This window comes from Citrus sinensis, chromosome 4 (genome assembly GCF_022201045.2).
Source record: "Citrus sinensis cultivar Valencia sweet orange chromosome 4, DVS_A1.0, whole genome shotgun sequence".
Taxonomy (NCBI): Eukaryota; Viridiplantae; Streptophyta; class Magnoliopsida; order Sapindales; family Rutaceae; genus Citrus; species Citrus sinensis.
This window is the reverse complement of record NC_068559.1, coordinates 3,796,488-3,821,085: the sequence shown is the minus strand read 5'-3', so window position 1 is coordinate 3,821,085 and position 24,598 is coordinate 3,796,488. Positions and strand designations below refer to the sequence as shown.

Sequence of the window (24,598 nt, the reverse complement as noted above, 5' to 3'; positions counted from 1 at the left end):
TACGTTATAAGTGTAGCAAAATGAGTTCAAAAACCGTAAAACCCTTGTGATTTTAAGCTGTGTGACTCTGAAATCTGAATCGAAAAACCTCTCACTTGGGAGTTGAGCAGAAATGGCAAGAGCAGCTCTCGTTCACTTGTTGCGATCTCAATCCAAACAACTCTCATCAAGAAGCTTCCATTCAGGTTCTCTTCGTTTACCTCTCTTTAATTTTACTTTCTCAGCTTCAGTGAAGAAACATCAAAGCTCAGTACGCAACTCGACGTGAAAAACCTCGATCACTTGATGCGATTATAGCTTAATTTGTGTTAGGCGTCTTTCTTGTTTTGATGATGATGATGTAGAGGATGAATAAGGCTGGTAATTTTTAAAATTCAGATTCAAACTGTTAAATATTTATTTACATTTGTAAGATTAGGAAAACTAAGATCAGATCGTTGGACATAGTACACGGGAAATAATATACGTGGTGGATTCTGTGGCGCGATAGATATGTATATTGGTAGATGTTTTTGGTTACGTGTTGATGTAGATTAAATCAAGAAAAGTAGATGAGTGTAAATATGTTTTATTTTGAGCAACTCAGAAAATTTTCTTTTCGTTTATTTATTTTGTTATTTAGAGATTGAAATGAATGGTTCAATTTCAACAGTTTTTTTGTGCAATTTAGATATCATATTTGGTATTGAGATTGAGCAGCTGTAAAGTTACTGCACTGTTTGATAAATGCTCGCTGCTTTGTCTTAAAAGTTAAGATGATTTTAACTCACGCTTGTACGATGAAAAATCTGTAATATCTTTATTATTTTTTTGAAATTATTATTTATTATATTTACTACACATTATCAACTTTTATTTTATAGTTGCAATTTTTTTTTCTTTTACCACAACCACTGTGGCTTAAAAGGTGAAGCACACCTTATTTAATACACTGTTTGTTTTCTTGTTTCTGGTCTCATTTCGATCTCATGCACCTTTAGACATTAGGAGTTATGAAACAATCACTTTTATGTTTTAAGCTTTCTATTTTCAAATTTCTATTGTTGTGGTCAGTTTACTCTTCGTTAATATTTCTACTATCTCTACGCTGCACAAGTTGGAGTATATATCGCTACAACCTTAATTTTTAGATAGAAAAAGAAGGGAAAACTCATGTCGACTTGGCATATGTCGTGCCTTCTGGCAAAAGTTGGGTAAACATATCAATAATACTTTGTGTGGTGATGTTTCTTTAATTGCCGTTGTACTGTTCTGCATTCATCTTAGGAATGTAGATAGTCTTTGATTTTGTATTTGGTAATGAAAATAATCACATCATACATATAGGGAATCTCTCTACACTCTTATCTGAATAAACTATGCATAGAATGAATATACCACAACATATGGTGATGTTTTTCTCCATATATTTTTAAGTGAATGACATGAGATGACGTATTCTTATTATATATTTTTATGAAGGGCTAATCTCCAATATCTTAAGAGCCTCTTCTGTTCCCTGAGGTTTATTTAAATGGATGTCCTACCTAGCCTTCATTCTTTTGTATTACGTAGTAATTCTGAATGCTGTGACTTCCTTTGCTATTTTACTTTTTCTATGTGTAGCTGAACATGTATTTGTCCCTTTCTTGATGCTTATTATGTGAAATGCACATTTTGTTGTGCTTATCCCTGAAAGAGATTTCATCTTTGATTACCTCATGTTTACCATTAAGTCTGTTCTTAAACTCAGAACTCCTAGATACATCAAGCATTCTTCACCTAATTGATGATTAAAATATCCAAACTTTTGTTTCTGTTGTTGCTATACTCATTGTTATGGATTTTCTGCTGGCATTAGGTTATCAACTTTGTAGATTGGGAGCTAGGTCCCCTACACCTAAGGTCAATTTCAACTCTGCCATCCCGGTCGCTGCTGCCCAAAGAAGATGGGCATCTCAAAATTCAGCTGCAGAAGACAACAAAATCAGCATTGGACCACATCGCGGGGGAGAAGCTGTAGAAGATGAAAAGGACGGTAGTGTTGTATATTATGGGCCAATCTCATCAACCATCAAGAAAGTTAAGCTTCTCTCTCTTTCAACCTGCTGCCTTTCTGTATCCTTAGGCCCAGTCATAACCTTCATGACATCTCCAGACATGAATGTCATTGTGAAGGGTGCAGTGGCATCGTCTGTGATATTTATGAGTGCTACTACCACTGCTGCTCTTCACTGGTTTGTGAGCCCATATATTCACAAGCTGAAGTGGAAGCCAGGTTCAGACAGCTTTGAGGTGGAAATGATGTCATGGCTGGCAACATACATTCCAAAGACTATCAGGTTTGCTGATATCCGGCTACCAGAGACCAATAGGCCATTTGTAACATTTAAGGCCAATGAGAATTTCTACTTCGTTGATGCAGAGCATTGTCATAACAAGGCTTTGTTGGCAAGACTAACCCCTCAAAAGGCAACTCAGGAGTCGGCTTTCAAGAACCTATAATTGAAATTATATGTTAAGTGTACTCTTGATAAGCCCTGCATCAGTTAATGTCTGCGTGGGCATTTCAACCTTGCTTTTTTATTAGTGAGATATCAAATTTAAATGGTTTTGATTCGTTAGTTTATTTATTATATCAAAAGCTACATGCCTTAAAATTTTGCTCAATCAGGTTTGCTAGTTAATACTTACAATAACATTGCATTGAATAAGGGAGGCTATTATGCATATTTATCCATATCAATTTATAGCAGTTGAACTATTGACGCTGGCATCGCATGATGACAGATGAAATGATCATCATTATAAGATTACAAATCTTATAACAACTATAGAAGCGATGCCACTCATTTCAAAACTCGTCTCAGTATGCCCATCAAGTGAGCGTGTAATTGGAAATTAGCAATGTATTTTAAAAAGTTTGGTAAATTGAAAAGAACCTGAAACTAACAAATGGCAACCATTCCAAGTAAACAAGGATATGTCATATATAATTATGTTTATTAACCATTTTCATCTGTAAATGGTCTGTGACTAGTAGTGATTTGAAAGGATTATTGCAGTTGGCTGTAAAGTCCACCACCGTATCTTGCAACCATGAAGAAAAGAATAAAAGATCTCCAGAAGCCAAAAATATTTGAAAATGGCAAACTAGATAGAACATAAAACATCAACAAACAACATCTTAAGGAGCTCAGCAGAGACCTAAAACTCCTGAGCTGCTTACAAAATATCCAAGTTTGAACATGACATGGACAACAAAAATAGACTCAATACAGTAATCTCGCCACCGCCGATCAAGAACCCAGTTCTGTGAACAAAAGTCTCTTGTCGATGGTGACGAATTGTAATTATAACCAGCAAATTGACGACCCAAACATCCAACACATTTATGCCTAAAAAGAACACAATCTTTATTGTGATGACGCCTATAGACATTACTTGCAGACAAAGATACCAGCACAGTTCACTTCTTCTTCACAGCAGACTTGGTTACCTTGGCTCCAGATGGATCCTTCTTGTCCACGCTCTTGATGACTCCAACAGCGACGGTCTGGCGCATGTCTCTCACAGCAAAACGACCAAGTGGGGGATATTCGGAGAAAGTTTCCACAACCATAGGCTTGGTGGGAATCATCTTAACAAACCCAGCATCACCATTCTTTAAGAATTTGGGCTCCTTCTCCAGCTCCTTACCAGATCGCCTGTCAATCTTGGTCAAGATTTCAGCAAACTTGACAGCTATGTGGGAAGTGTGGCAATCAAGAACAGGTGCATAACCGTTTCCAATCTGGCCAGGGTGGTTCATGATGATAACTTGGGAGGTGAAGTTGGATGCCCCCTTGGCGGGATCGTCCTTGGAGTTAGATGCAACGTAACCACGCTTAAGATCCTTCACTGAAACATTCTTAACGTTGAACCCCACATTATCACCAGGAAGTGCCTCCTGGAGAGACTCATGGTGCATCTCAACCGACTTAACTTCCGTAGTCAATCCAGACGGACCGAATGTGACTACCATACCGGGCTTGAGTACACCAGTTTCAACACGGCCAACAGGGACAGTTCCAATACCACCAATCTTGTAGACATCCTGAAGGGGGAGACGGAGAGGCTTGTCTGTTGGTCTCTTGGGTTCATTGATCTGGTCAAGAGCTTCAAGAAGGGTTGGGCCCTTGTACCAGTCAAGGTTCGTGGACCTCTCAATCATGTTATCACCCTCAAATCCAGAGATTGGGACAAATGGAATCTTATCTGGGTTGTAGCCAACCTTCTTCAAGTAGGAAGAGACTTCCTTAACAATTTCATCATATCTTGCCTTTGAATACTTGGGAGTGGTGGCATCCATCTGTACCAACATAAAAAATAAATATATCAGCAGATAAGGAATAAATATGTCAGCAAGTGCCATCTGAGATTCTAGAGAAATTAGAAATATAGAACAGGCAACTGTATAAAAAATAATGTGAAAAACGAGATGCTGGAATCAGGTGCACAAAGCCGAGATTGTAAGTACTATTAAGGTATCAAGCATTACCTTGTTACAGCAACAAATCATTTGCTTCACACCAAGGGTGAAAGCAAGTAGAGCGTGCTCTCTGGTCTGCCCATCCTTAGAGATACCAGCTTCAAAACCACCAGTGGTGGAGTCGATGATAAGGACAGCACAATCAGCCTGAGAAGTACCGGTAATCATGTTCTTAATAAAGTCACGATGTCCAGGGGCATCAATGACAGTGCAGTAGTACTTCGTGGTCTCGAACTTCCACAAAGCAATATCAATGGTGATACCACGCTCACGCTCAGCCTTGAGCTTGTCAAGCACCCATGCGTACTTGAATGATCTCTTGTTCATCTCAGCAGCTTCCTTCTCAAACCGCTCAATCACACGCTTGTCAATACCTCCAAGCTTGTAGATCAAGTGACCGGTGGTGGTTGACTTCCCAGAGTCGACATGGCCAATAACCACAATATTGATATGAAACTTCTCCTTGCCCATGATAAAGTATTTGCTTAAAACTGTATCCAAGGAAAAGTTCAAGTCAGAAAAATTTGCTTGGGCAGAACACAAACTTCAACAATATCTCAAACAATTTAGCCCAAAATTTGAAGGACAATTTAATCTTCATTTAACTGTATCATATCAAACGAGCCTTCAGGGACCCAAACAATTGTTTTAACAGTAGTGGCAACTTATACACATAATTACAAGCTAATAAGACACACACACACACACACACACACACACATACAATCAAGAAAAAGATTGTAAACTCTGTTTGTATCACACAGATATATAGAAGAAGGGACACACATCCAACATATTCAGCAGGTAATCATGTTATAATTCAAACCAAAAATTACAAAAATAAAATATATCAACACAGTATGAATCAGATCAATCAACATTTTTAATCCAAAAGAGCAGAAAATAATTACAAAAACTGAAACAACAGACTAATCAAATTGAAAATCAAACAAAATCAGAATCTGATCAATAATAAAAAAAAACATCATAGATTATTATTATTTTTTAAATCAGCTAAGGCACAAAATCACCGAACGTATATAAAAATTAAAAAGTTAATCTAACTAGAGCAAATAACCGAAAAGGAAAATAGAATGCGCATATGTTATTTAAAAAGATGCCAAAATCATCTATAATGAAAATAAAATCAGATATTAAACGATTCAAAGCCAACATATGTTCAAATAAACGATTCAAGATCAACATATTGACAAAAATCATTGAATACAAGAAGGAAGCATTCGTACTACATCAAAACAACGAACACAATTCAAATCGCAAGAATCAAATGAACTTCTCGTCATAAATTAACTTATAGAAAAATAAACAGAAATGCAATTAAAAAATTTAATTTGTTCACTCATCAAAAAGAAGAAAAATTGGACCTGAAAGAGCTCTGCTAAAACCCTAGCCGCAAGCGATAGAAAGAGACTGGACAGAACAGAGAGAGCTGATATCTCGTATAGGGTTTGTTGGCTAGTTTTATACGAGAATTTTATATCTTCTGTTTCCGAATATACCCTTACGTGCTATTGGAATTACCTACGTGTCCTCCTTTTTACTAAAGTCTAATATTGTAAGTTTATAATGGTGGTGGAAGATTGGGATTCGTTCTTTTTTTTTTTTTTTTTTTTTGTCCCTCTTATCCCACTCGCTTCGATGTGCGTTTCGCGAATTATCGTTGTAAGGACTAATGTCCAAGGAATCAGTGAACACGCGCGTCTGAGGAGCGTGTGTATGTTTCGGATATATATTTGAGAGACAGGCAAGCACCACGAAGTCCTGGCCAGGAAGTATGTTCGATTATTCGTGTGGACCCTACCTTGATGTGAGTTGGCAATAGGATGTGGCCCTCACTTGAAAGCAGGATAGAACTAAATACACCCCGCTGATTTTCTAACTCAATCCCAATTTTCCCCAAACACACAAATCAGTTACCGAAACCCCTGTGTTAATGGGATCTAAAACCAAAATCCAATGAGCTTTTACGTTGTTTTTAACCAAATGTATCAATGTGATCAGTGATTACTTGGTACCTGCCTCCTTCCCATAGGTGCAAACGTTTTCCTCATAAATATTTGAGAGCATAAGTCTTACTCATTTCTATTTAGAAATATTCAAATTGGGTGTCGTGAATGTACTATTAAGAAATTAGTCGTATTGTACTAACAAAATAACTAATCCGGCAAAAATGTTACTTCAGAAAAATCACTTCCTGACGGTGGAAGATAAAATAAACAATCACTCAATACATAACAATTTGTAATGAAGCCACATCATATACCACATAAGCTCAGATGCAAACTTTGTACCTGTACGTCAAATCATATAGCATTACTACTGTCTACTAATAAATACAACAGACGACCAGAGCAATTTTGTGAACGTAAACTAATTAACTAGGCGAAAAACTCCTAAGCCTATAAACACAAGTCAAGGCCCTAGCCCACAAATTTAGTGCGACCATTAACAAAGTACCCAAAAATGAAAAATCTAGTTAAAAGGAGAAATTCTCAGAGCACTTTCCAAGCTTCTTTATCTCCTACTATTTTTAACGGAGTACCAAGCAGCAGCAAATATTTAAAAAGACTGGCATCTTTCCTAGAAAATCAAACTCATTCAATGTGTCAAGAAGCAGCACTTCATCAAAAGCACGACAGCAAGAAAAAAACAGTTACAGATAGGAAGTTAGGAGGCTTTGTCTCATAAAAGTTGTTATTTAAGGTATGAGTTATCAGTTCAAGAAGTATCAACAACACGAGCAACATTTGTTAAACCAAGATGGTATTTGTCAGCATTTGGCCATGGATGGTTTCCTTCAGAAATGAAGATGAGAGATATAAAAGAACAGGCGGCCTTTGGCGGTTCACTGTTTTCCTATTTAAATATGAGAGCATCACGTCCAGGTCCGACACCAATGTAATTTATAGGTACACCAACAAGTTCTTCTATCCTCTCTACAAACTGACGTGCAGCCTTTGGGAGGTCTGAGTAGTTTCTAATGGAAGAAATATCAGACTGCCATCCCGGCAGAACTTCATATTCCACCTAAACACACAGAAAGGAACAAGAGTTGAAGAGGAAGAGGAAAACAAGTACTCATTAGTGAAATAAAAATGTATTTCCTATAATTTTATATCATCAAATATTTTATTTGCAGTAAGAAATCAAACAACATCAACATCAAACTTGCCTTCAATTGTTCAAGAAGCACAAGATCTGCAGGGAATGATTTAATTGGTGTACCATCAACTCGTTTATAAGCAACTCCAAGCTGAATTTCTGGAAGTTCTGATAAAACATCCAGTTTGGTGAGATTCAAAGAAGAAAAGCCGTTAATTTGGCAGCAGTACTTCAATGCAACTATATCAAGCCAACCACAACGACGAGGACGACCAGTAGTTGTGCCAAACTCTTGCCCAGCTAACCTAAGGTGGTCACCCCCTTGGCCCAAAATTTCCGTCGGGAAAGGACCAGAACCAACTCTGGTAGTGTATGCTTTTACCTGCATAGAAGAAGTACCAGCTACAATGGGGAATCTCGTGAACAGCATTTTTTTTTTTGGTAAACATGAATAATTTTGAGAAATCTACTGACAGTATTAGAACCAAGCCTATTCTCTTGCCGAGATAAGACATAAATCCCTAACAAAAGAGAAAGAGAAACCAAGAGAACAAAAAGAAACTATCCACTAACCACGCCAATTAGATCACCCACAACTCTTGGAGCAATGCCAAGGCCGGTGCAAATTCCGCCGGCTGATGGGCTAGAGGAAGTTACAAATGGATAAGTTCCAAAGTCAATATCCAACATGGTTGCCTGGCCACCTTCAACCAGAATCTTCCGCTTCTGTGCAATGGACTCATTTATGAAGTGCACAGTATCAACAACGAAAGGTTCCAATCTCTCAGCAATTCTCTTGTATTTTTCAACTTCCTCCCTGAGCATGTGTGGTGTATACTTAAAACCTGGGAATCTTGCAGCTGCATTGGATAGTAAAAAATCAAGCTTCTGAGGAAAAGTATCCATGTGCCTCAGATCACTAACTCTAATGCCACTACGGATCACCTTGCTTGAGTAAGCAGGTCCTATTCCTCTCCTGGTTGTGCCAATAAATGATTTAACAAGCTCAGCTTCTCTAAGTCCATCTACTTCCTGATGAAAATCAAAGAGGAGATGAGCACGATCAGACACCAATATCCTTCCCTTGCAGGAGACCCCGTTAGCTTCCAGGTCATCAATTTCATTGAATAGACCTGGTAGATGCACCACAACTCCATTTCCAATAACGCATACAGTATCCTCATTAAGAATGCCTGAAGGAACAAGGTGCAACGCAAATTTCTTTCCCTCTGCATTGTAGATAGTGTGGCCCGCATTAGCTCCACCCTGTTATCAGCAATAGTTAAACTTACAATTGTCAATAATCAGAATAACTAACTGATTACAAGCTTTTTCTTTTTATTCTTGATAAATAACAGATTACAACCTAAATTAACATCTAAAGAGAATAATAATCATAATAAATTAAACAAAGTTCAGCAAATTGCTCCCCAATGGCTGCTGAAAATTAATAACTGGACTTAAAAGTAGTAATCAGATCAAACAATTCAATGATGCTTGGGCCACTATATGCAAAACAGAAGCAGAAAAATTCAATAAATCAATAATGCTATGCTTACTTTGTATCCCAACTGATGTAGCAAGTGATGTGCCACTATTTGATTGGCTCAAGTGATAGTTATTTATTAACCCTTATTATTTCTAATCCAAATTGTGAAATTCTGTTGGTGATACATCAGTTGCAATACAAACTAAGCTATCCAAATGGTGAAATTCTATTTGATTCTAGTGATACAAAAGTAGGAACCATGCAATGTTTTGAAACAATATAAACATTCAATAAGTGAACAAAGATTAATTTAGTGTTTGGTAGTGCTTTTTAGACATCCATTGTCAAGTAATATCAAATTCCACCAGAGCACTAAACCGTGCATCATCTTCATGTACCATTGAAAAGTACTTCTTAGACTTAATATTTAATACATTAATTAGTAAAATAATTAGTGAAACTGGATTAATATTTGAATTTAATAGAAGATAGAGGGTGTACCTGACAGCGAGCAACGATGTCAAAGTGCTCAGCTAGGATATCGACAAGCTTGCCTTTTCCCTCATCACCCCACTGGCAACCCAACACCCCTGACACCTGACTAAGCAATTCAATTCGATTCGGTGACTCGTTGGCTGTCACAGCTAATGAAGATGGAGCAGCCCTTGCCCTTGACTCAAATGAAACGACGTCGCTGTTGCGGTGGTGATGAAAAAAGGGCCTGAACTGGGCAGCCCACTTGGGTCCTGTAACAGGACTGGCATGGTTGAGCTTCACTGAGGAGATGTTCATGCCGCATTAAATGTCTTGTTCAAGTGAATAACGAAAAGTAAGTGAGAGCCAAGAGAGAAAAAGAAGGGGAGGGCTTTTGAGAGAGATAGGTATTAAGTATAATTCACAAACTCAACAATGTCTAAATGATGCAGCTCAAACTTATAAGGACACTGAATTTCAACATTTTAACTTTATCATATAAACTAAACCTTCGAGAACAACGAAAGCAATTGTATTAACGTTAACGCAACTTATACATTTATAATCACACCAGTGTCAAGACACGTATCTACAAAATCAGGTGAAAGAATTTTCAGCAATATCGACACATGCCACATCAGATTCAGTATATATGACACAAATTAATGGTAGAAGGAATACATCCAACCCACTCAGAATGTATACATATGATGATTCGAGCCACAAATTTACAAAAACCAATTGATAAAATCAGTAAGAATCAGATCAGACAACAATTTTAATACAAAAGAACTGAAAATCGTAGGAAAAACTGAAACTATAGAGTAATCAAATTCAAACAAAATTCCAAATAAATACAACCAAACAAACTTACTTAATAATAAATTAATTAATTAAAATTAAAAAGAACAATTAAACGAGAAGAATCGGACCTGAAGGAGTTCTGCTAAAACTCTTAGCCGCACGGGAGAGACAAAGAGACTAGACAAGCAGGCAAGTGAAGTGAGAGTGCGTAAAAGCTGAAAGTTTTGGATCAGGCTACGGTACAACTGTAGTACCGTACTACAGTTACATCAGGCAGATGAACTTGAATTAGTAGAGTATATTAACATCTAACAGCTGTATATAACTGTATGATAAAATTGTAGTGTAATTATGGTACCGTATCACAGTTGTACCCAATCGTTGAATTTTTACTTATTTAAGTGGACCCTATTTATTTGAGTAGATCCAATAACTGATGCAACTGTAGCACAGTACCATAATTATACTGTATCCTGACCCATAACTGTAACACGATACTACAGTTACAGCACAGGTTACCCAAAATTTTACCATTATTATTATTTTAATCTACTTCACTATTTGGATGTGGAATGATGATTTATGAATATCTGGGGCAATTTGATGATTTTTAGTAAATATGGGCATGGACGCAAATTCACTTTTTTTTAAAAAAAATATTGTTTCGTCTGGGTCATTAATTTTATAATTGTTTAATACAAAAGTCGAAAACGAATTAGTGAAATTTCGACATAATTTATTTGAGATTCAACACAAATTCGACCCACCATTCTAAATTGTGATTATTTGTTGAGAAGCTTCTAATTAACTAAGATAAATTGGTTTTCTTTTTTGGAAAATACTGAAACAAATTAATAATTAGTGTTTGAGGAGAAGTAGTTTAATAACCATAGCAATTTCTAGTAATTTTTATTTTACAAAACAAAATTTTGTTTCATCAAACAGCACCGAATTGCTTATAGAGAAATAAATAAAAATGAATTTATTTTCCATTCTCCAGTTATTTAATAATTATTTGACAAAACAAAAACAAAAACAAAATGTAGGAACTCGCATCAACTTGTTTAAACTATAAATTAGAGAAAACGAATCGTTAAAAAATGAAATTTAGAGAAAATGGAAAAAAAATAATTGTTATAATTTTCTCCACGTGGCGTAGCATTCCTCATTGGCGATGCATCCATTTCGAAAGTTGACCATCCGAAGCATGCAAATCCGACGGCTTCTGGTCTATCTGGAAGCCAAAGGTCAAAGGAGAATCTTCGTCGTTTGGTCAATGGGACCTCAGACAAATCCGACGGCTTAGACATAATAATCAAGAGGTCAAAACCTCACTTCACATCGCTCTAGAAGTATCCACTTGGCGGCTCACTGGCGTGGTGTGTGATTGAAAGTCCATGGTCTCCTTTCACTCGTACTATATACCCGGAACAAAATGCATTTCTTTTTCTTTTAAATAAAAAAAAAACGCTCGATACCGTTTTAAAGAAAAATTTAAAGTGCATTTTTAATTTTTTAAAATAACAGAAAAATATTTCTTTTTAAAATACTGTTGACTTTATTTTCCAAAACACTGTTGAAGAATCATGGGAAATTTACACTAATAACCAAAAAAACTTTGCTTTTTTTCATCTTAACCCCCCAAAAATATTTCTATCAACATTAGCCATTAAACAACATTTGAGTCCAAAATACCCCTCCCTCATCTCTTCCCCAACACACCCTTTCTCTCATCTCTCCCAAACCGATCCAACTCCCATCATCGGCGGCGACATCAACCCTCGTCGGCGGCGGCTCCATCTCTCACCGGCATCCGATCTACGATCCACAACCTTCAACAAAACCTAGGTTAGTCATTTTTCTTATTTTCATTAATTTAAAATGAGATTTTAGAATAATAATAGTTATAGCTTGAGATTGATAATGGTGGTGATGATGTTTGTGGTGGTTGGTGGTGTTTGGGAGTACTGTTTTTTATTTTGGAGTGATTGCGCTTAATTTTGGGGGTGGGAAGGGAGGGGGGCAGGGCGCGCGCCGGCGCCCATCGCTGGGCAGCAGCGCGCGCCCATGCGCGGCCTGCAGTCGCACCAAATTTGGTGCGACAGCAGACGCTGTCGCACCAGTTTTTTGGAGCGACAGGCGCCTGTCGCACCAAAAAATTAGAGTTTTTTTTTTAACGAGTTAATTTTTTATTTCTGTAAATATAATGTAATAATTTTATAAATATTACAGATACATGGCGAAATCAGAATCACCAGATATTGAAGTAGGCAAGATGTATTTTCGTTATGCTGATCACTTTCCTGGTCGAATTTCGAGCATGTGTATGTTATCTTCGGTCGTAAAAGCTATCGAGGAAAAATTAACAAAGCGGCAGTTAAGTATGTTCAAAAAGGATATATTTGGGCATTTCTTGGAGTGTCGAAGTTTTCCATTTAGTGGGGTAATTTTGCATAATCTTTTACTGCGTCAAGTGGCCCATGAAGAAGATAGCCGTGAGGATCAGTTATGGTTTCAAATTGGTAAGCATTTGATTCGCTTGTCAATTGTCGAATGGTGCTTGGTTACTGGACTTTCATTTGGTGTTGATACCAATGAAAAAAATGATGAAATGGAGCAGAGGCTACGGAATACGTATTTTGGTGGTGTGCATCGTAAGATTAATGTGAAGCAATTTGATGCCGTATTTAAGGAGTTGAATTTCGAGGAAATAGACGATATGGACGCATTAAAGATTGCGCTGTTTTATTTTGCGGACAGATTACTAAATGCAAGAAAAAATCACTGTCAAATTAATTTCGATTGGCTTGACCAAGTTGATGATATTCAGTACTTCCGAAAGCGTCCATGGGGTCTATTGTCGTGGGAAATGATTTACGAGAGTCTTGACAATGCACTGTTCGAAAAAGACGAGAAATTTAAGTAGACTCGGTTGAAAAATCCAGATCATAATATTGAAAAATACAATCTTTATGGATTTACGTCTGGGGTGCAGGTGCTTTTTTTTGTTTATTAATAAGTTTTATAGTATTAAATATTTGATAGTTGTTTTATTTGATTTTTCACTTTGGTTGTTGTAGGCTTGGATTTATGAAGCAATCGGAGGGTTACCATCAACATGGGTCGTCAAAACGAAGAGTAAGATTCCCCGCATTCTGCAATGGAAGCCTATGTCGTCTTCGAGAATCAACTTTGCGGAGGTTTATTCGTTCTTCAACGACGAATCTCGTCTTGTAAGTAATATGTATTACTTATTTTTTTAACTTTACTAAATTTAAGTTGGGTATACTTACTTAAAATTTTCAATTAAATTTATGGCAGACGGACGTTTTACAAACTCTTGAGCCAAATTCAAAGGAGAGTAGCAGAAAATATTGGCTCTCTGTGAAGGATTACTTGCCAAGCATTCCAGACTGGGTTCATAAGGTCGGTATACTGTAAGTACAAAAAATTTTTTTATCGAAATTTTTGACTTTTCATTTAGTAATTTTAAATGATACTTTATACAGCACCAACCCTCAATCAACGCGATGCCGTCGGTTACAAGACAATCGGACGAGCATGACAATCATGACGACATACCAAACCCAATACCAGAGCAGCGTCATGACACTTTTGAGCAGCGTCATGACACTTTTGAGCAGCGTCATGACACTTTTGAGGATGAGGTGGCTGTTGATGACCACCCGCAGCAAACAGACAACTCTGATGACGCACGAGATTCTGAGGTTATAAATAATATACGATATTTTTCAATTTGGTTGTTATTATTTTTTTATTGTTATTCTAAAGTTTTATTTTTTTCTTTTGTATTAGTCGAGGACAAAGCAGTTTAATGATTACGTACGACGACGGCTGGATAAGATTGATCGTAACGTGTATGAAATAAAGTCAGAATTAAAAGATTTTAAAGAAACCGTTGTTGGCTTCATCGACACATTTTCTAAACGTCCAAATAAGGATTCTCCCACTGCACGCTCGTATGCGGTAAGCTAATTTAAATTAAATAATTATGTTCGTTTAACTTTTAATTTGATAATTATTTAATATGTTCTTTTTGGCGATTGTACAGGCCCCGGATGACTATGGAGTGTATACTAACGTGGGCAATGAAAATTTGTCTACGCCCACGTCATTGGTTAGTTTCTACGGGGATGTTAGTGGGGAGAGCGTGCAGGTGTTCACAGAGGTGCCTCCGGGCGTTAGTAAGTTCGGCTGCGTGTACATACCGTCGTATGTTTATAACAGTCCTTACATGATTCCTCCAGTCAGGTGAGGACAGAACGTCCGGAGGTTACCTCGACCCCAAATCATGGAGCATGCGATTGACATGAGTACGAGTGTGGATGTAAATCCACTGAGAGGATTGGAGGACTCTAGTTTGTTTGCTGAGTTTGATCGATGGTTCACTGGTGATATCAGAGTCCGCCGGAACGTCCAGCATCCGCGGTCATTCTTTCAAATAATTTTGGGGACAGCTTCGATGGGATGGCTAGGCGATGAGGTATTTATATTTTCCTCGTGGTGTATACTGTTGTGGATTTGTGTATAATTTTTTTTTTAAAATCGTAATATTTCTGTTTCTCTACAGCATATTCACGAGTATCTCCGCTTGATTAGCGAGAAACAACGGCAGTATCCAAATGCCTTACTCCAACGTGTCACACATACGGACACATTTTTTTGGGTAACGTGCCGACAAAACTTATAAATACTATTTAATTTCTTTAATTATTGCCTTTAAGTTTTATTAATTTATGCATTTCTTGGCTATCTATGTACTAGGTGTTCTTGAATCAGTTATGGAATAACGGGAATTGTGCAGTCGATTCAATGGTATTCGACGACCGCTTGAATAGTTATCTTTGTGGGCGACAGCACACAATGTCAAAATCAATGACGGATGTCGATATAGTATGTATTTTATTACATTTCACATGTTCTATACTGAAAATATTCGAGGAGTTGTTTTTTCTTTGTTGTATTTCAATTTCATATATAACGAACATGTTTTTTAATTTTTATATGCAGTTACTTATCCCTGTTAACTTGGACGGCGCGCATTGGGTACTAGCACGAGTTGACTTTCGGAAAAATAAAGTCTGGATTTATGACTCATTACTCACATTTCGCGACGACAAAAGGTACAAGTTGAAATTCAAGCCACTTGAAGTTATATTCCCTCGATGGTTGGAATATGTTGGCTTCTACAATATACGACCTGAGTTGCGGAGTGAAGACTCGTGGAAAGTTATCGCAGTTAAGAGCGCGCCGCAACAAGAAAGAGGCACTGGCGATTGCGGTGTTTTTGTATTGATGGTTACGATGTATTTAATGTTCGGGCTTAGGTTGGAGTTTAACGCTAGTCATGTCGAGTACTTTAGAAAGAAGATTGCGGTTGATATATTTAATGACGATATTATATTGTAGACCTATGTAGTAATTTCAATGTTGAAATTTACATTTTTTTTATTTCCGCACTTAATTTTATATAATTTTAATGCCTCACATTTTGAACTTTAAAATAAAATAAAGTTTTATGAATAATAACAATTTTAACCAACGAAATACAAAAAACAATAACAGTTTTAACCAACGTAACACAAAAACAATAATAGTTTTAACCAACGAATAACACACAAAATACAACTAACTTCGAGTCGACGCAATAGGATTCTTACATCGCTTACGATTATGGCCAAGTTCATGACACCGGCCGCATCTTACAGTTCGCCGGTCAACGTCCTCGCCAGCCGAGGGTATTCTGCGCTCTTTACGACGTCCAGGTGGCGGTGCCTCAACTGGTGGGTATACCTGCAGCTCCTGAATTTCATCTGGAACTTCCCAATCAGCCACATCACCAACTGGCTCCACTGGTTGTGCATAAGCCATCGCCAACGATTCTGTAGTGTAAAAGTCCGAGCAAAGGTTAATAAAATCCACCCGGTGTGTTAGACACGCCGCAATTGCATGAGCACACACAAGCTGATCAAGCTGAAACACTCTGCAGGAGCAAGTTCTCTTTTGCAAGTCAACCAACCCTTCCTTAAGCCCACCGCCTATAACTTGAAAGCGATGCGGAGACACCGGCCGAACTATCATTCTTTCAGCTATAATTCTCCTCTCAGTGACTATTTTATCCGCCCATGTTGTTAGCCGAGTAGTCATTGATTCAGCCACAATTTTTCTATCATAAAACCATTGCTGCAATGTTTTCCTGAAGTGATCAACAAGATGAGTAACACGAAATTTTCGAGGTTCCCTCATGAAAGCATTAACACTCTCCGCGATGTTGGTGGTAAGAATGTTGTACCTCCTACCTTGAAACTGAGACCTTGCCCAATTACACGTACCGACATTATTTTCTAGGTAATCAGCCGCACCCGAGTGGATCATCCACAACCCTTCAAGTTGTCTCTTAAATTCCTCGTGGCCATATGCTTTTGCTGCATTAATAAAGGCAGGCTCAAATTCATCCCAAAGAGCTTTGGACATTCTAAATTGTGACTTAATGTTACCTTTGACGTGGTAAAAACAAACACCATGAGTTGCATTGTGAAATACTTTAAGAACGGCTCTCCTTATGGCAGTGCATCGATCAGAGATAATTACCAACTCAGGTCTATCACCAATCACTCCATGTAACTTCATCATAAACCATTCCCAAGCATCATTATTTTCTGAATCCATGATCCCAATGGCTAACGGATACAATTGATTGTTACCATCAAGACATGTTGCCACGAATATGCTTCCACGATATAATCCCTTCAGATGAGTACCATCTACAGCAATGACAGGCCGAATGTACTGCATAAACCCCTTGATGGAAGATCCGAGTGCTACAAAATAGTACAAGAAATTACCATCTCCATCCTGCTCGAGGTGAGTGACTGTACCCTCATTCGCTGTAGTTAGTACGTGAGAGTATTTAGGGAGCAAGTTGTATGACTCTGCAGGGTTGCCGCGTACTATTTCAAGACCAACTTCTCTCGCCCTATATGCCTGCTGGTATGTTAACTGAACACCGTATTCCTGTTGCATATCTGCTCTTATGTCATTGGGAGTATAAATCCTCTTATCTTGAATATATTTTTCTGCGATAATATGACCGACAACCCGGCTCCTTACTTGATGACGTCCATCAACCAATACCTCATTATGACAAGTGTGTACATTATCAATTCTCTTCACCACCCAAGGAACATGTTGCTCGTTCGAACTTCTAGTTGCTCGAATACGCCATTTACATGATTCTGAACAACAGTGAGCCTCGAAACGTGTCGTAGTAGATCGTGCAATCTTGAAATCAAACTTATCTCTAAAGGCCACCTTGCGTAGTTGTAATATAAGCTCATTCTTCTCAGCAAATAGCTTACCCACGCTGATATCATCTTAGTCACAACTGCTAACAAAGCTTGGAGCAACCATGTTCGAAGGTAAAGTTGGAGCAAGACTTGTAAGGGGGTCAATTCTCCTTCTCGATCGAACCATAGAAGGAATAGGTCTATTGCCTCTGTTATTCACAGGAGTATTGTCTTCACACTCATCCTCATCCTGAAACGACGGAACATTCGAAGGATCGGCTCCTCCATCATCACCATCATTATTGAAACGAGTGCCCCGCCTTGTATTATTAGAAGGTTCTGCACAAACATTATCCCCCTCTGTCTCATTATGAAAATCATCATTGTCCCGAAAATCATTGTTGTGATACAGAGAATATTGTTGCTCCAACGACGTTGTTATTGGAAATACCGTTGCTCCAACATCCTGTAACGTAACGCCATTATCATCATTGTTGTCATAATTGTCGTGGATTGGAGAGTAATATTGCTGCAGCGATATTGTCCTTGGCAACACCTCTTCATCATTATCGGGGCCAGACGTATTTGCTCTAAACGAAGTTTCTGTATCGACATGTGGCTCAATACCTTCGCTCGGAACTCGAGGTGATGTGGTCACGAATATAGGAATGCATCCAAAATTAGCTACATCAGATGCCATATGCAACACAACCCTTACCATTTCATCATCACATATATCCATGGGCATTGCACATATACGATATAATGTGTTACTAGACCTCAAAGTTGTCTTCATTGTGATACTATAGTCATTAGGATTTATTTTTAACACCTCGTATACTCTTGCCAATAACTGATCAAACAGGTAATTTTTTCCAACCAAAAAAGCTCGATTTTTACTATTCACGTACTCCATATAGCCATTCTCTAATGTCTCCCACCAACCATCGTAACACAATTCAAGTACAACTGAATCCATTAAGCCTGAAATTAAAAAAAAAATTATTTCAGTCCTAATTAAAATAATACAATTTTAATAAATCTCCAAGAGTGGGTGCGACAGGCAACCTGTCGCCCGAAGCTTGGTGCGACAGGTGCCTGTCGCACCAAGTTTTGCTGCGACAGGCAGCCTGTCGCCAGATTCAGATTCACCCGACTCAGTTCAGTAAGTTCAGAAAATAATTCATACCAGTAAGTGATGTCGATTTGTGTTGAATCTGGATAGATTATGATCGGATATCACTTTCACAGTTGTCTTTTGCGGTCGCCGTTGGCTGATGATTCAAGAATGAAAAGCTGCTTTTGGTTTGGCGAGATGGGAGAAACAATGTTGGTTTTGTTCTGTAAAGAAGGGTAATTTGGGAAGAAAGGCTTGTGTTTGGCTAATGTTGATAGAAAAAAGTTGAGAGGGTTAATTACGAAAATAATAAAATATTAATGGTTATTTTTGTAAATTTCCCAAGAATCATACACTATAACAAAATATTGTTGAAGAATCAAACCCCAAACACTTGTATTTAGGGGGCGATTAGAATTGAAGTTAGACAGTTGTAATTTAAAAGGTACAACATTAAAGTGTTTAATAAATACTAATTATTGTATCTTGCAAGATATGTTGAAATGATTTTTCACTTATATGATGAAAGATTTATTATATTTTTAATAAATTTGTTAAAATTATTATTTAAAATTTATATATTATATATTATTAATTTTTATTTCATAATTACATCTTTTTTTTTACGGCAGCTATAACTTAAAAGTTATAGTATCTCAATTTCAAACATGATCATAATTTAAAAACATTTTGTAATGCTGGCACCATAGTTTTAAATCCATTCCAAATAGAAAGAAGACATTGAACCCCACAATGACACTAGGATAAGAAAAATGATAATATTGTGCATGAACAATTTGTCGTTTTGGTGTGTTACAGTGTTATTATGCAGCGAATAAACAAAATTGATTTTATCGCGATGGTGTTGGCATGCTGTTCAAATTTCAATGCTCTCTTTCAAATTTTTATCTCTTAATGGGAAAAATATAATTTATTTTTTATAATTATCTTCTCATAAGTTGAAAAGTAAAATAGAATGACAAAAGAAACATGGGGATTGACTAATTTTACTTCTGGAGCTTAATTGACTGATTTTCAACATTGATAACTAATGTTAATGTAGGAAGAAATTGTCAAAGTTTTCTCATTTCCACGAGCTTTGAATAAAAAAAGTTGTTGCCCAAAACGACAAAGAGGTTTGGGAATGTACCCAAACCTGAGGCAAAAAATTGTTGATTTAAAAAAGAAAAAAAGTTTATGTGGAACAAATTGTAGGTGGTTAGCAAATTAATTTCTTAAAGCGGATGACAAATGATGCGTTAGTGTTTCATATGTATGACTGGTTAAGTTGTTTTGTATTAAGGGGGTTGCCAAGTCGTTCCCAAGCTTGTAATCCAATCAACATCTAGTTTCAATTTTTTTTTTCCATTTCATTAAAAAAAGAAAGGGATAAAGCATATTGTTAGTTTCTTCAATTATGCTAGATTTGGAGGAATCTGATCTGAATTTCTCCCACTTCATTATTTACTTACCAATTTTAAAAAGAGAATGAGAATCACAATCCGTGGAGTTCACTTTTTTTGCACATTCCTTCATGTGAGTGGGAGAAATTCAATAAATAAAATAAATATTATTTAATAAAATAAAATAAATATTATTTAATAAAATAAAATAAATATTATTTAATAAAATAAAATAAATAATATCATATTTATTTAAAATAATATTATCATATTATTTTATAAAGTATATGTATTAAAAATAATAATATTAAACATATTTAAATATAATATTATTATATTTATTAAAAATAATAATTTACATTGATTTTAAGTTAAAATTACTTAAAAATAATATTATTATACTCATAGTGAATTAATAATATTACTATATACAATTTTTATTTGAAAATATAATATTACTATATTTATTTAATATTAGTAATTAATAATAATCAATATTTTATCCTAAGAAAATATTAATTTTATATTATATTATTAATAATAATGTTTCATTTATGTTACTCTTAATAATAATTTTTTATTTACATAATTAAAATTAAAATTAATAAAAAATTATGATTTACATAATTAAGAATATTAATAATAATTATTAATTTACAAATATAATAAAATAAATATTTTATTTTGCAAATATATTTTTTTATTAATTTTGTAATTAAAATCTACAATTCTTTAAATAAGAGTAAAATTGTAATTTGAAATCATTTACTCCCAACTCAAGACTATGTATACACATAAATTGGATTCTTATTTTAATTTCATGCTCTCATTCTAATGTAAGTAAATAATATACTCTCACTCCCACTCCCACTCCATACTCCTAATCTCAAGATTCTCACTCAAAATCAAAATGTAAACGCTACCTCTCCTCCCATAAAATTGTTTCAATAAATATTTTATCTTATTATTTTAGTATTTTATCAAAAATATAGATTTCAAAAATCACATTTACTAAACACCATCAATTTATTATTTCAACTTACAATTTACAACAGTCGTAAAGTCAACACCACAATACTAAAAGAAACCTTGTAGTATTATGACGCACACAAAAAACTGTTATTAACAATTTTGGTCGCAATTAAAATTGCAGAAAATATTATCAAATTCTTACGTCTTATTAATATTATTCGAATATGAATGAGAAAGTGCACTCAAACCCTACGCAAATTATGAGTCTAGCTAGTCATTATGCTAACCACTCATGAGGTCGATAAAACATATTAAATCAAGTTCAGGGTGTTCAATTACAATACTTCTTTTATCATTAAATCCATTAATTCTAGAAAAAAATTAAAAGATAATCTTAAAAAATATAAGTGTTTTGTCCATTTTGTCTTACTTTTCAAACTCAGGAACGGTGGTCTCTGGTTCCCTAATTTTCGTGAGGCAAAATCAAACTTTTGTGCCATCAAAGATGAATGACTAAAGTTAGACAGCAAAGTCCAGTCAAGCAATTGCAGGCCCCCATGATCTAAAATATATTTGAAATAAAAGAAGTGTCCGCCTCGCGTGAAGTCATCACTTGGCTCACCTCTTCAACTTCATGCAATTGTATAATGACAAAGAAATTAATATATATTTAACAAAAAGGCCGACCAGTCGTATATATTAAAAAAAAAAAAAAAAGGTGCATAAAGGAGACGCTCATAACCAAATTAGAGGAAAAAGGAAGGTATAGCTAAAATAATGGATTAACAAAACAACTCTACACATTATGTGCCAACAAAAAAGTTGCCCTTAAAACTAAATTTGGTTGGTGTGAGTAGTTCGGTACTCTCACTCCTTAAAAGAGGTTAGGGGTTCAAGCTCTGCTCTCGTATGGAGTCACCACTTTGGCCAGCACTTTATCCCTTACGGACCGACCCAGTGCAAACAAGGATTAGTCTAGAATGCAAGCGGGAATTAGTCTGGGTTGTGGTATGAGTTTAAAAGTACCTCTCATAGTTAGAGCCCACTCAAGACCACCTTATGATTCAGATAAAAAAAAAAGTTGGCCTTAATAATAGGATAAATCATTCTTGTCTATATATAAACGCCTGCTATTCTAGAAGACTAAAGCAAGAAAGAACTGTTTTCTTTAATGGGTAATTTTTAAAAACCTCCCCTGAGGTTTGGGCTTGTTGCAAGTAGATGGCGAGAATTGATTTATTTGTAAAAAACTCCCTACCGTCAGTTAAGTTTAATATTGACCGTTAGTTGACCGTGCAAAGACAATATTACCCTTAACAATAGTTTATAAACGAAAATAACTAAAAAAAAAACCAAAATTATTGGTGCAAAAAGCACAAACCCTATTTTTTGACAATTTTATCCTTGTCAATTCTAAAAATTTACAATATTATAGGTAAAGATTATGACTATTTCATTTTTAAATTTTTAATTTTATCTTTCTTGTAGGAATTTTAAGAAAATATCAATAATTTAAAGAGGATTTTTTAATTTTTTAATTTTAATTTTTTATAAGAACTTTAAGAAAATATCAATAATTTAAAAAGTGTAAAATAGCTAATAATTTTGGTTTTTTTTTAGTTATTTTCGTTTATAAACTATTGTTAAGGGTAATATTATCTTTGCACGGTCAACTAACGGTCAATGTTAAACTTAACTGACGATAGGGGGTTTTTTACAAATAAATCAATTCTCGCCATCTACTTGCAACAAGCCCAAACCTCAGGGGAGGTTTTTAAAAATTACCCTTTCTTTAATTCTTTGATTTTTATATTCCTACAGGAGCCATCCCAATCCAGCAGGAATTTTTTTTCTTTTTTCTTTTTTCTTTTTGTTTTTTATTTTCACCAACCTACTGGCATGGCTTCTGCCTTCTTGTATAAAAACTTCAACTTTGAGCTATTCTTTATCATCCATCATTACAGAGGATACCCTTTTAGCAAATTCCTTTAGTATTCAAACATGGTGGCTGAAGAGTACTTAAACCAGCCAGTGGTGCAAGAAAGCAATGACTACATACTACAAGATCTTGATCATGAAGCAGAAGAGACACTTTCTCTTTGTGATCTTGTGGAAGGCAGTAACTGGAACAACAATGATTTCTCAAGGTCCAATGAGGAGTATCAATATCAAAGCGCTTCTTCTGATGATGCTCAAGATTTCTTCGAGTTCTTTAGTGAAGATTTTACTGCTTCTTTAGCTAGTGCTGATTATCCAAAAGACAACATCATCTTTTGCGGGAAGCTGATTCCCTACAAGGAGGAAGCTGCTGTCCGTCCGGAGCAAACCCAGAAGACGCAAAAGAATAAGAGGAATCGCATCTTCCCGTGGAAATCGAACTCAATGAAAATGTCAAGAAGCACTTCATCAAAAGCACAACAGCATGCCATAAGAAGTCGCAGCTGCAAGGCTTTGTCTCAAGAAAATGGTTATCAAAAGTATGATTTTCCAGTTAAACAAGTGTCAACACGAGTAACTTCTGTTAAGCCGAGATGGTACTTGTTAGCTTTTGGCTATGGAAGGTTTCCTTCGGAAATGAAGCTGAGAGACATCAAGAACAGACAGAGCCGTAGGACTCCGGCGACGATGTTTCAGTCGGACGACGCTGGCGGCGACGCGGATAGGAGGAGTGGGAAGAGATCACCATGGAAGGGTATCCGGACATTACTTAAGATTTTGGGGTGTAAAAGTCAGCAGGCAAATGCTGTTGTTAGAGCTTCATTTGACCGCATTCGACATGTGTGAGACTTAGGTTTTAGTTGGAGGAGTGGTTGAGCTTTGCCAAGATTGAAAATGAGTCAATGATATATATGTCTACTAGATGAAATTTATTTGAAATTTCGTAATCTATTCTGTTGTTATTGTTTATAAACTACCCATCATAATCCAGATAAGAATTCAAACTAGATCATATAACTCCTTTCATTTCTCTGTAAACTACCAATTAATTTTGAAAACCAACAATATTTGATCAACACTCAATTTTATTGAGTAGTCACAACACTTCGATTCCAAACTTTTGCTTAAGATTTTCACATGAAAAAGAATAATATAGTCGAAAAGAGTTAATTTTTATGATTCTTTTGATAATATATCATATTTAACATGTATTAAAAATTTAAAAGTAATTTCTTCATCATAGAGAGAATGTAAATCAATAATGCAAATCAAGCCCATTAAAAGAAAGAGGAACTTATTTCAAAAAATTGTGAAAAAAAATATATTATCTTATGTCATCGAAGATACTTGAATCCGTTCTCACAATGTTGTCAGAATAAGTACGAACTACTCTTATTTGACCTAAGAGGTTTGCATATTAGCATTTCGGGCCATTGAAAACTCTATGGTTTGAGCTTAAAT

At 35.9% G+C, this 24,598-nt stretch overlaps 8 protein-coding genes across 8 annotated transcripts; 5 read left to right on the top strand and 3 right to left on the bottom strand.

Moving 5' to 3' along the window:
• Window positions 1–19: 19 nt before the first annotated feature.
• On the top strand, window positions 20–2,608 carry LOC102613194 (uncharacterized). Its single transcript, XM_006485839.4, has 2 exons — window positions 20–185; window positions 1,841–2,608. The coding sequence occupies exons 1-2, from the start codon at window positions 113–115 to the stop codon at window positions 2,482–2,484; spliced, it is 717 nt and encodes a 238-aa protein (XP_006485902.1). The 5' UTR covers window positions 20–112; the 3' UTR covers window positions 2,485–2,608.
• A 507-nt stretch (window positions 2,609–3,115) lies between these two features.
• Window positions 3,116–6,061, bottom strand: LOC102613486 (elongation factor 1-alpha). Its single transcript, XM_006485840.4, has 3 exons — window positions 5,896–6,061; window positions 4,520–5,001; window positions 3,116–4,330 (listed from the first exon to the last, which is right to left on the bottom strand). Exons 2-3 carry the CDS (start codon window positions 4,979–4,981, stop codon window positions 3,449–3,451), a joined length of 1,344 nt encoding a protein of 447 aa, XP_006485903.1. The 5' UTR covers window positions 4,982–5,001; window positions 5,896–6,061; the 3' UTR covers window positions 3,116–3,448.
• Window positions 6,062–7,135: 1,074 nt separating this feature from the next.
• LOC102613779 (adenylosuccinate synthetase 2, chloroplastic-like) lies at window positions 7,136–10,691 on the bottom strand. The gene is made up of 5 exons (XM_052439213.1): window positions 10,529–10,691; window positions 9,624–9,928; window positions 8,207–8,899; window positions 7,704–8,015; window positions 7,136–7,558 (listed from the first exon to the last, which is right to left on the bottom strand). The coding sequence occupies exons 2-5, from the start codon at window positions 9,912–9,914 to the stop codon at window positions 7,388–7,390; spliced, it is 1,467 nt and encodes a 488-aa protein (XP_052295173.1). The 5' UTR covers window positions 9,915–9,928; window positions 10,529–10,691; the 3' UTR covers window positions 7,136–7,387.
• Window positions 10,692–12,636: 1,945 nt separating this feature from the next.
• Window positions 12,637–13,326, top strand: LOC127901764 (uncharacterized). Its single transcript, XM_052439349.1, has one exon. It carries the CDS (start codon window positions 12,637–12,639, stop codon window positions 13,324–13,326), a length of 690 nt encoding a protein of 229 aa, XP_052295309.1.
• Window positions 13,327–13,407: 81 nt separating this feature from the next.
• Window positions 13,408–15,313, top strand: LOC127901905 (uncharacterized). Its single transcript, XM_052440066.1, has 7 exons — window positions 13,408–13,633; window positions 13,722–13,826; window positions 13,910–14,128; window positions 14,217–14,387; window positions 14,473–14,904; window positions 14,992–15,087; window positions 15,186–15,313. Exons 1-5 carry the CDS (start codon window positions 13,571–13,573, stop codon window positions 14,674–14,676), a joined length of 762 nt encoding a protein of 253 aa, XP_052296026.1. The 5' UTR covers window positions 13,408–13,570; the 3' UTR covers window positions 14,677–14,904; window positions 14,992–15,087; window positions 15,186–15,313.
• On the top strand, window positions 14,713–15,830 carry LOC102611942 (uncharacterized). The gene is made up of 4 exons (XM_052439348.1): window positions 14,713–14,904; window positions 14,992–15,087; window positions 15,186–15,314; window positions 15,432–15,830. The coding sequence occupies exons 1-4, from the start codon at window positions 14,713–14,715 to the stop codon at window positions 15,828–15,830; spliced, it is 816 nt and encodes a 271-aa protein (XP_052295308.1).
• A 219-nt stretch (window positions 15,831–16,049) lies between these two features.
• On the bottom strand, window positions 16,050–18,449 carry LOC107175982 (uncharacterized). The gene is made up of 2 exons (XM_052439347.1): window positions 17,814–18,449; window positions 16,050–17,732 (listed from the first exon to the last, which is right to left on the bottom strand). The coding sequence occupies exons 1-2, from the start codon at window positions 18,447–18,449 to the stop codon at window positions 16,050–16,052; spliced, it is 2,319 nt and encodes a 772-aa protein (XP_052295307.1).
• A 4,652-nt stretch (window positions 18,450–23,101) lies between these two features.
• On the top strand, window positions 23,102–24,144 carry LOC107177991 (uncharacterized). Its single transcript, XM_015532589.3, has one exon. It carries the CDS (start codon window positions 23,201–23,203, stop codon window positions 23,981–23,983), a length of 783 nt encoding a protein of 260 aa, XP_015388075.1. The 5' UTR covers window positions 23,102–23,200; the 3' UTR covers window positions 23,984–24,144.
• Window positions 24,145–24,598: the final 454 nt, after the last annotated feature.

What these genes read in the sequence shown, in the direction of transcription:
- LOC102613194 (XM_006485839.4), top strand. Translation starts at nt 113, where the DNA reads ATGGCAAGAGCAGCTCTCGTTCACTTGTTGCGATCTCAATCCAAACAA. An exon ending in ATCAAGAAGCTTCCATTCAG is followed by an intron (nt 186 to 1,840) that starts GTTCTCTTCGTT and finishes TGCTGGCATTAG; the next exon opens with GTTATCAACTTTGTAGATTG.
- LOC102613486 (XM_006485840.4), bottom strand. Translation starts at nt 4,981, where the DNA reads ATGGGCAAGGAGAAGTTTCATATCAATATTGTGGTTATTGGCCATGTC. An exon ending in TGATTTGTTGCTGTAACAAG is followed by an intron (nt 4,331 to 4,519) that starts GTAATGCTTGAT and finishes ATGTTGGTACAG; the next exon opens with ATGGATGCCACCACTCCCAA.
- LOC102613779 (XM_052439213.1), bottom strand. Translation starts at nt 9,914, where the DNA reads ATGAACATCTCCTCAGTGAAGCTCAACCATGCCAGTCCTGTTACAGGA. An exon ending in TGGGTGATCTAATTGGCGTG is followed by an intron (nt 8,016 to 8,206) that starts GTTAGTGGATAG and finishes TCTTCTATGCAG; the next exon opens with GTAAAAGCATACACTACCAG. An exon ending in TGCTTCTTGAACAATTGAAG is followed by an intron (nt 7,559 to 7,703) that starts GCAAGTTTGATG and finishes CTGTGTGTTTAG; the next exon opens with GTGGAATATGAAGTTCTGCC.
- LOC127901764 (XM_052439349.1), top strand. Translation starts at nt 12,637, where the DNA reads ATGGCGAAATCAGAATCACCAGATATTGAAGTAGGCAAGATGTATTTT.
- LOC127901905 (XM_052440066.1), top strand. Translation starts at nt 13,571, where the DNA reads ATGTCGTCTTCGAGAATCAACTTTGCGGAGGTTTATTCGTTCTTCAAC. An exon ending in TTCCAGACTGGGTTCATAAG is followed by an intron (nt 13,827 to 13,909) that starts GTCGGTATACTG and finishes TACTTTATACAG; the next exon opens with CACCAACCCTCAATCAACGC. An exon ending in ATGACGCACGAGATTCTGAG is followed by an intron (nt 14,129 to 14,216) that starts GTTATAAATAAT and finishes CTTTTGTATTAG; the next exon opens with TCGAGGACAAAGCAGTTTAA.
- LOC102611942 (XM_052439348.1), top strand. Translation starts at nt 14,713, where the DNA reads ATGGAGCATGCGATTGACATGAGTACGAGTGTGGATGTAAATCCACTG. An exon ending in TGGGATGGCTAGGCGATGAG is followed by an intron (nt 14,905 to 14,991) that starts GTATTTATATTT and finishes GTTTCTCTACAG; the next exon opens with CATATTCACGAGTATCTCCG. An exon ending in CAATGACGGATGTCGATATA is followed by an intron (nt 15,315 to 15,431) that starts GTATGTATTTTA and finishes TTTTATATGCAG; the next exon opens with TTACTTATCCCTGTTAACTT.
- LOC107175982 (XM_052439347.1), bottom strand. Translation starts at nt 18,449, where the DNA reads ATGGATATATGTGATGATGAAATGGTAAGGGTTGTGTTGCATATGGCA. An exon ending in ACATGGTTGCTCCAAGCTTT is followed by an intron (nt 17,733 to 17,813) that starts GTTAGCAGTTGT and finishes CAACTACGCAAG; the next exon opens with GTGGCCTTTAGAGATAAGTT.
- LOC107177991 (XM_015532589.3), top strand. Translation starts at nt 23,201, where the DNA reads ATGGTGGCTGAAGAGTACTTAAACCAGCCAGTGGTGCAAGAAAGCAAT.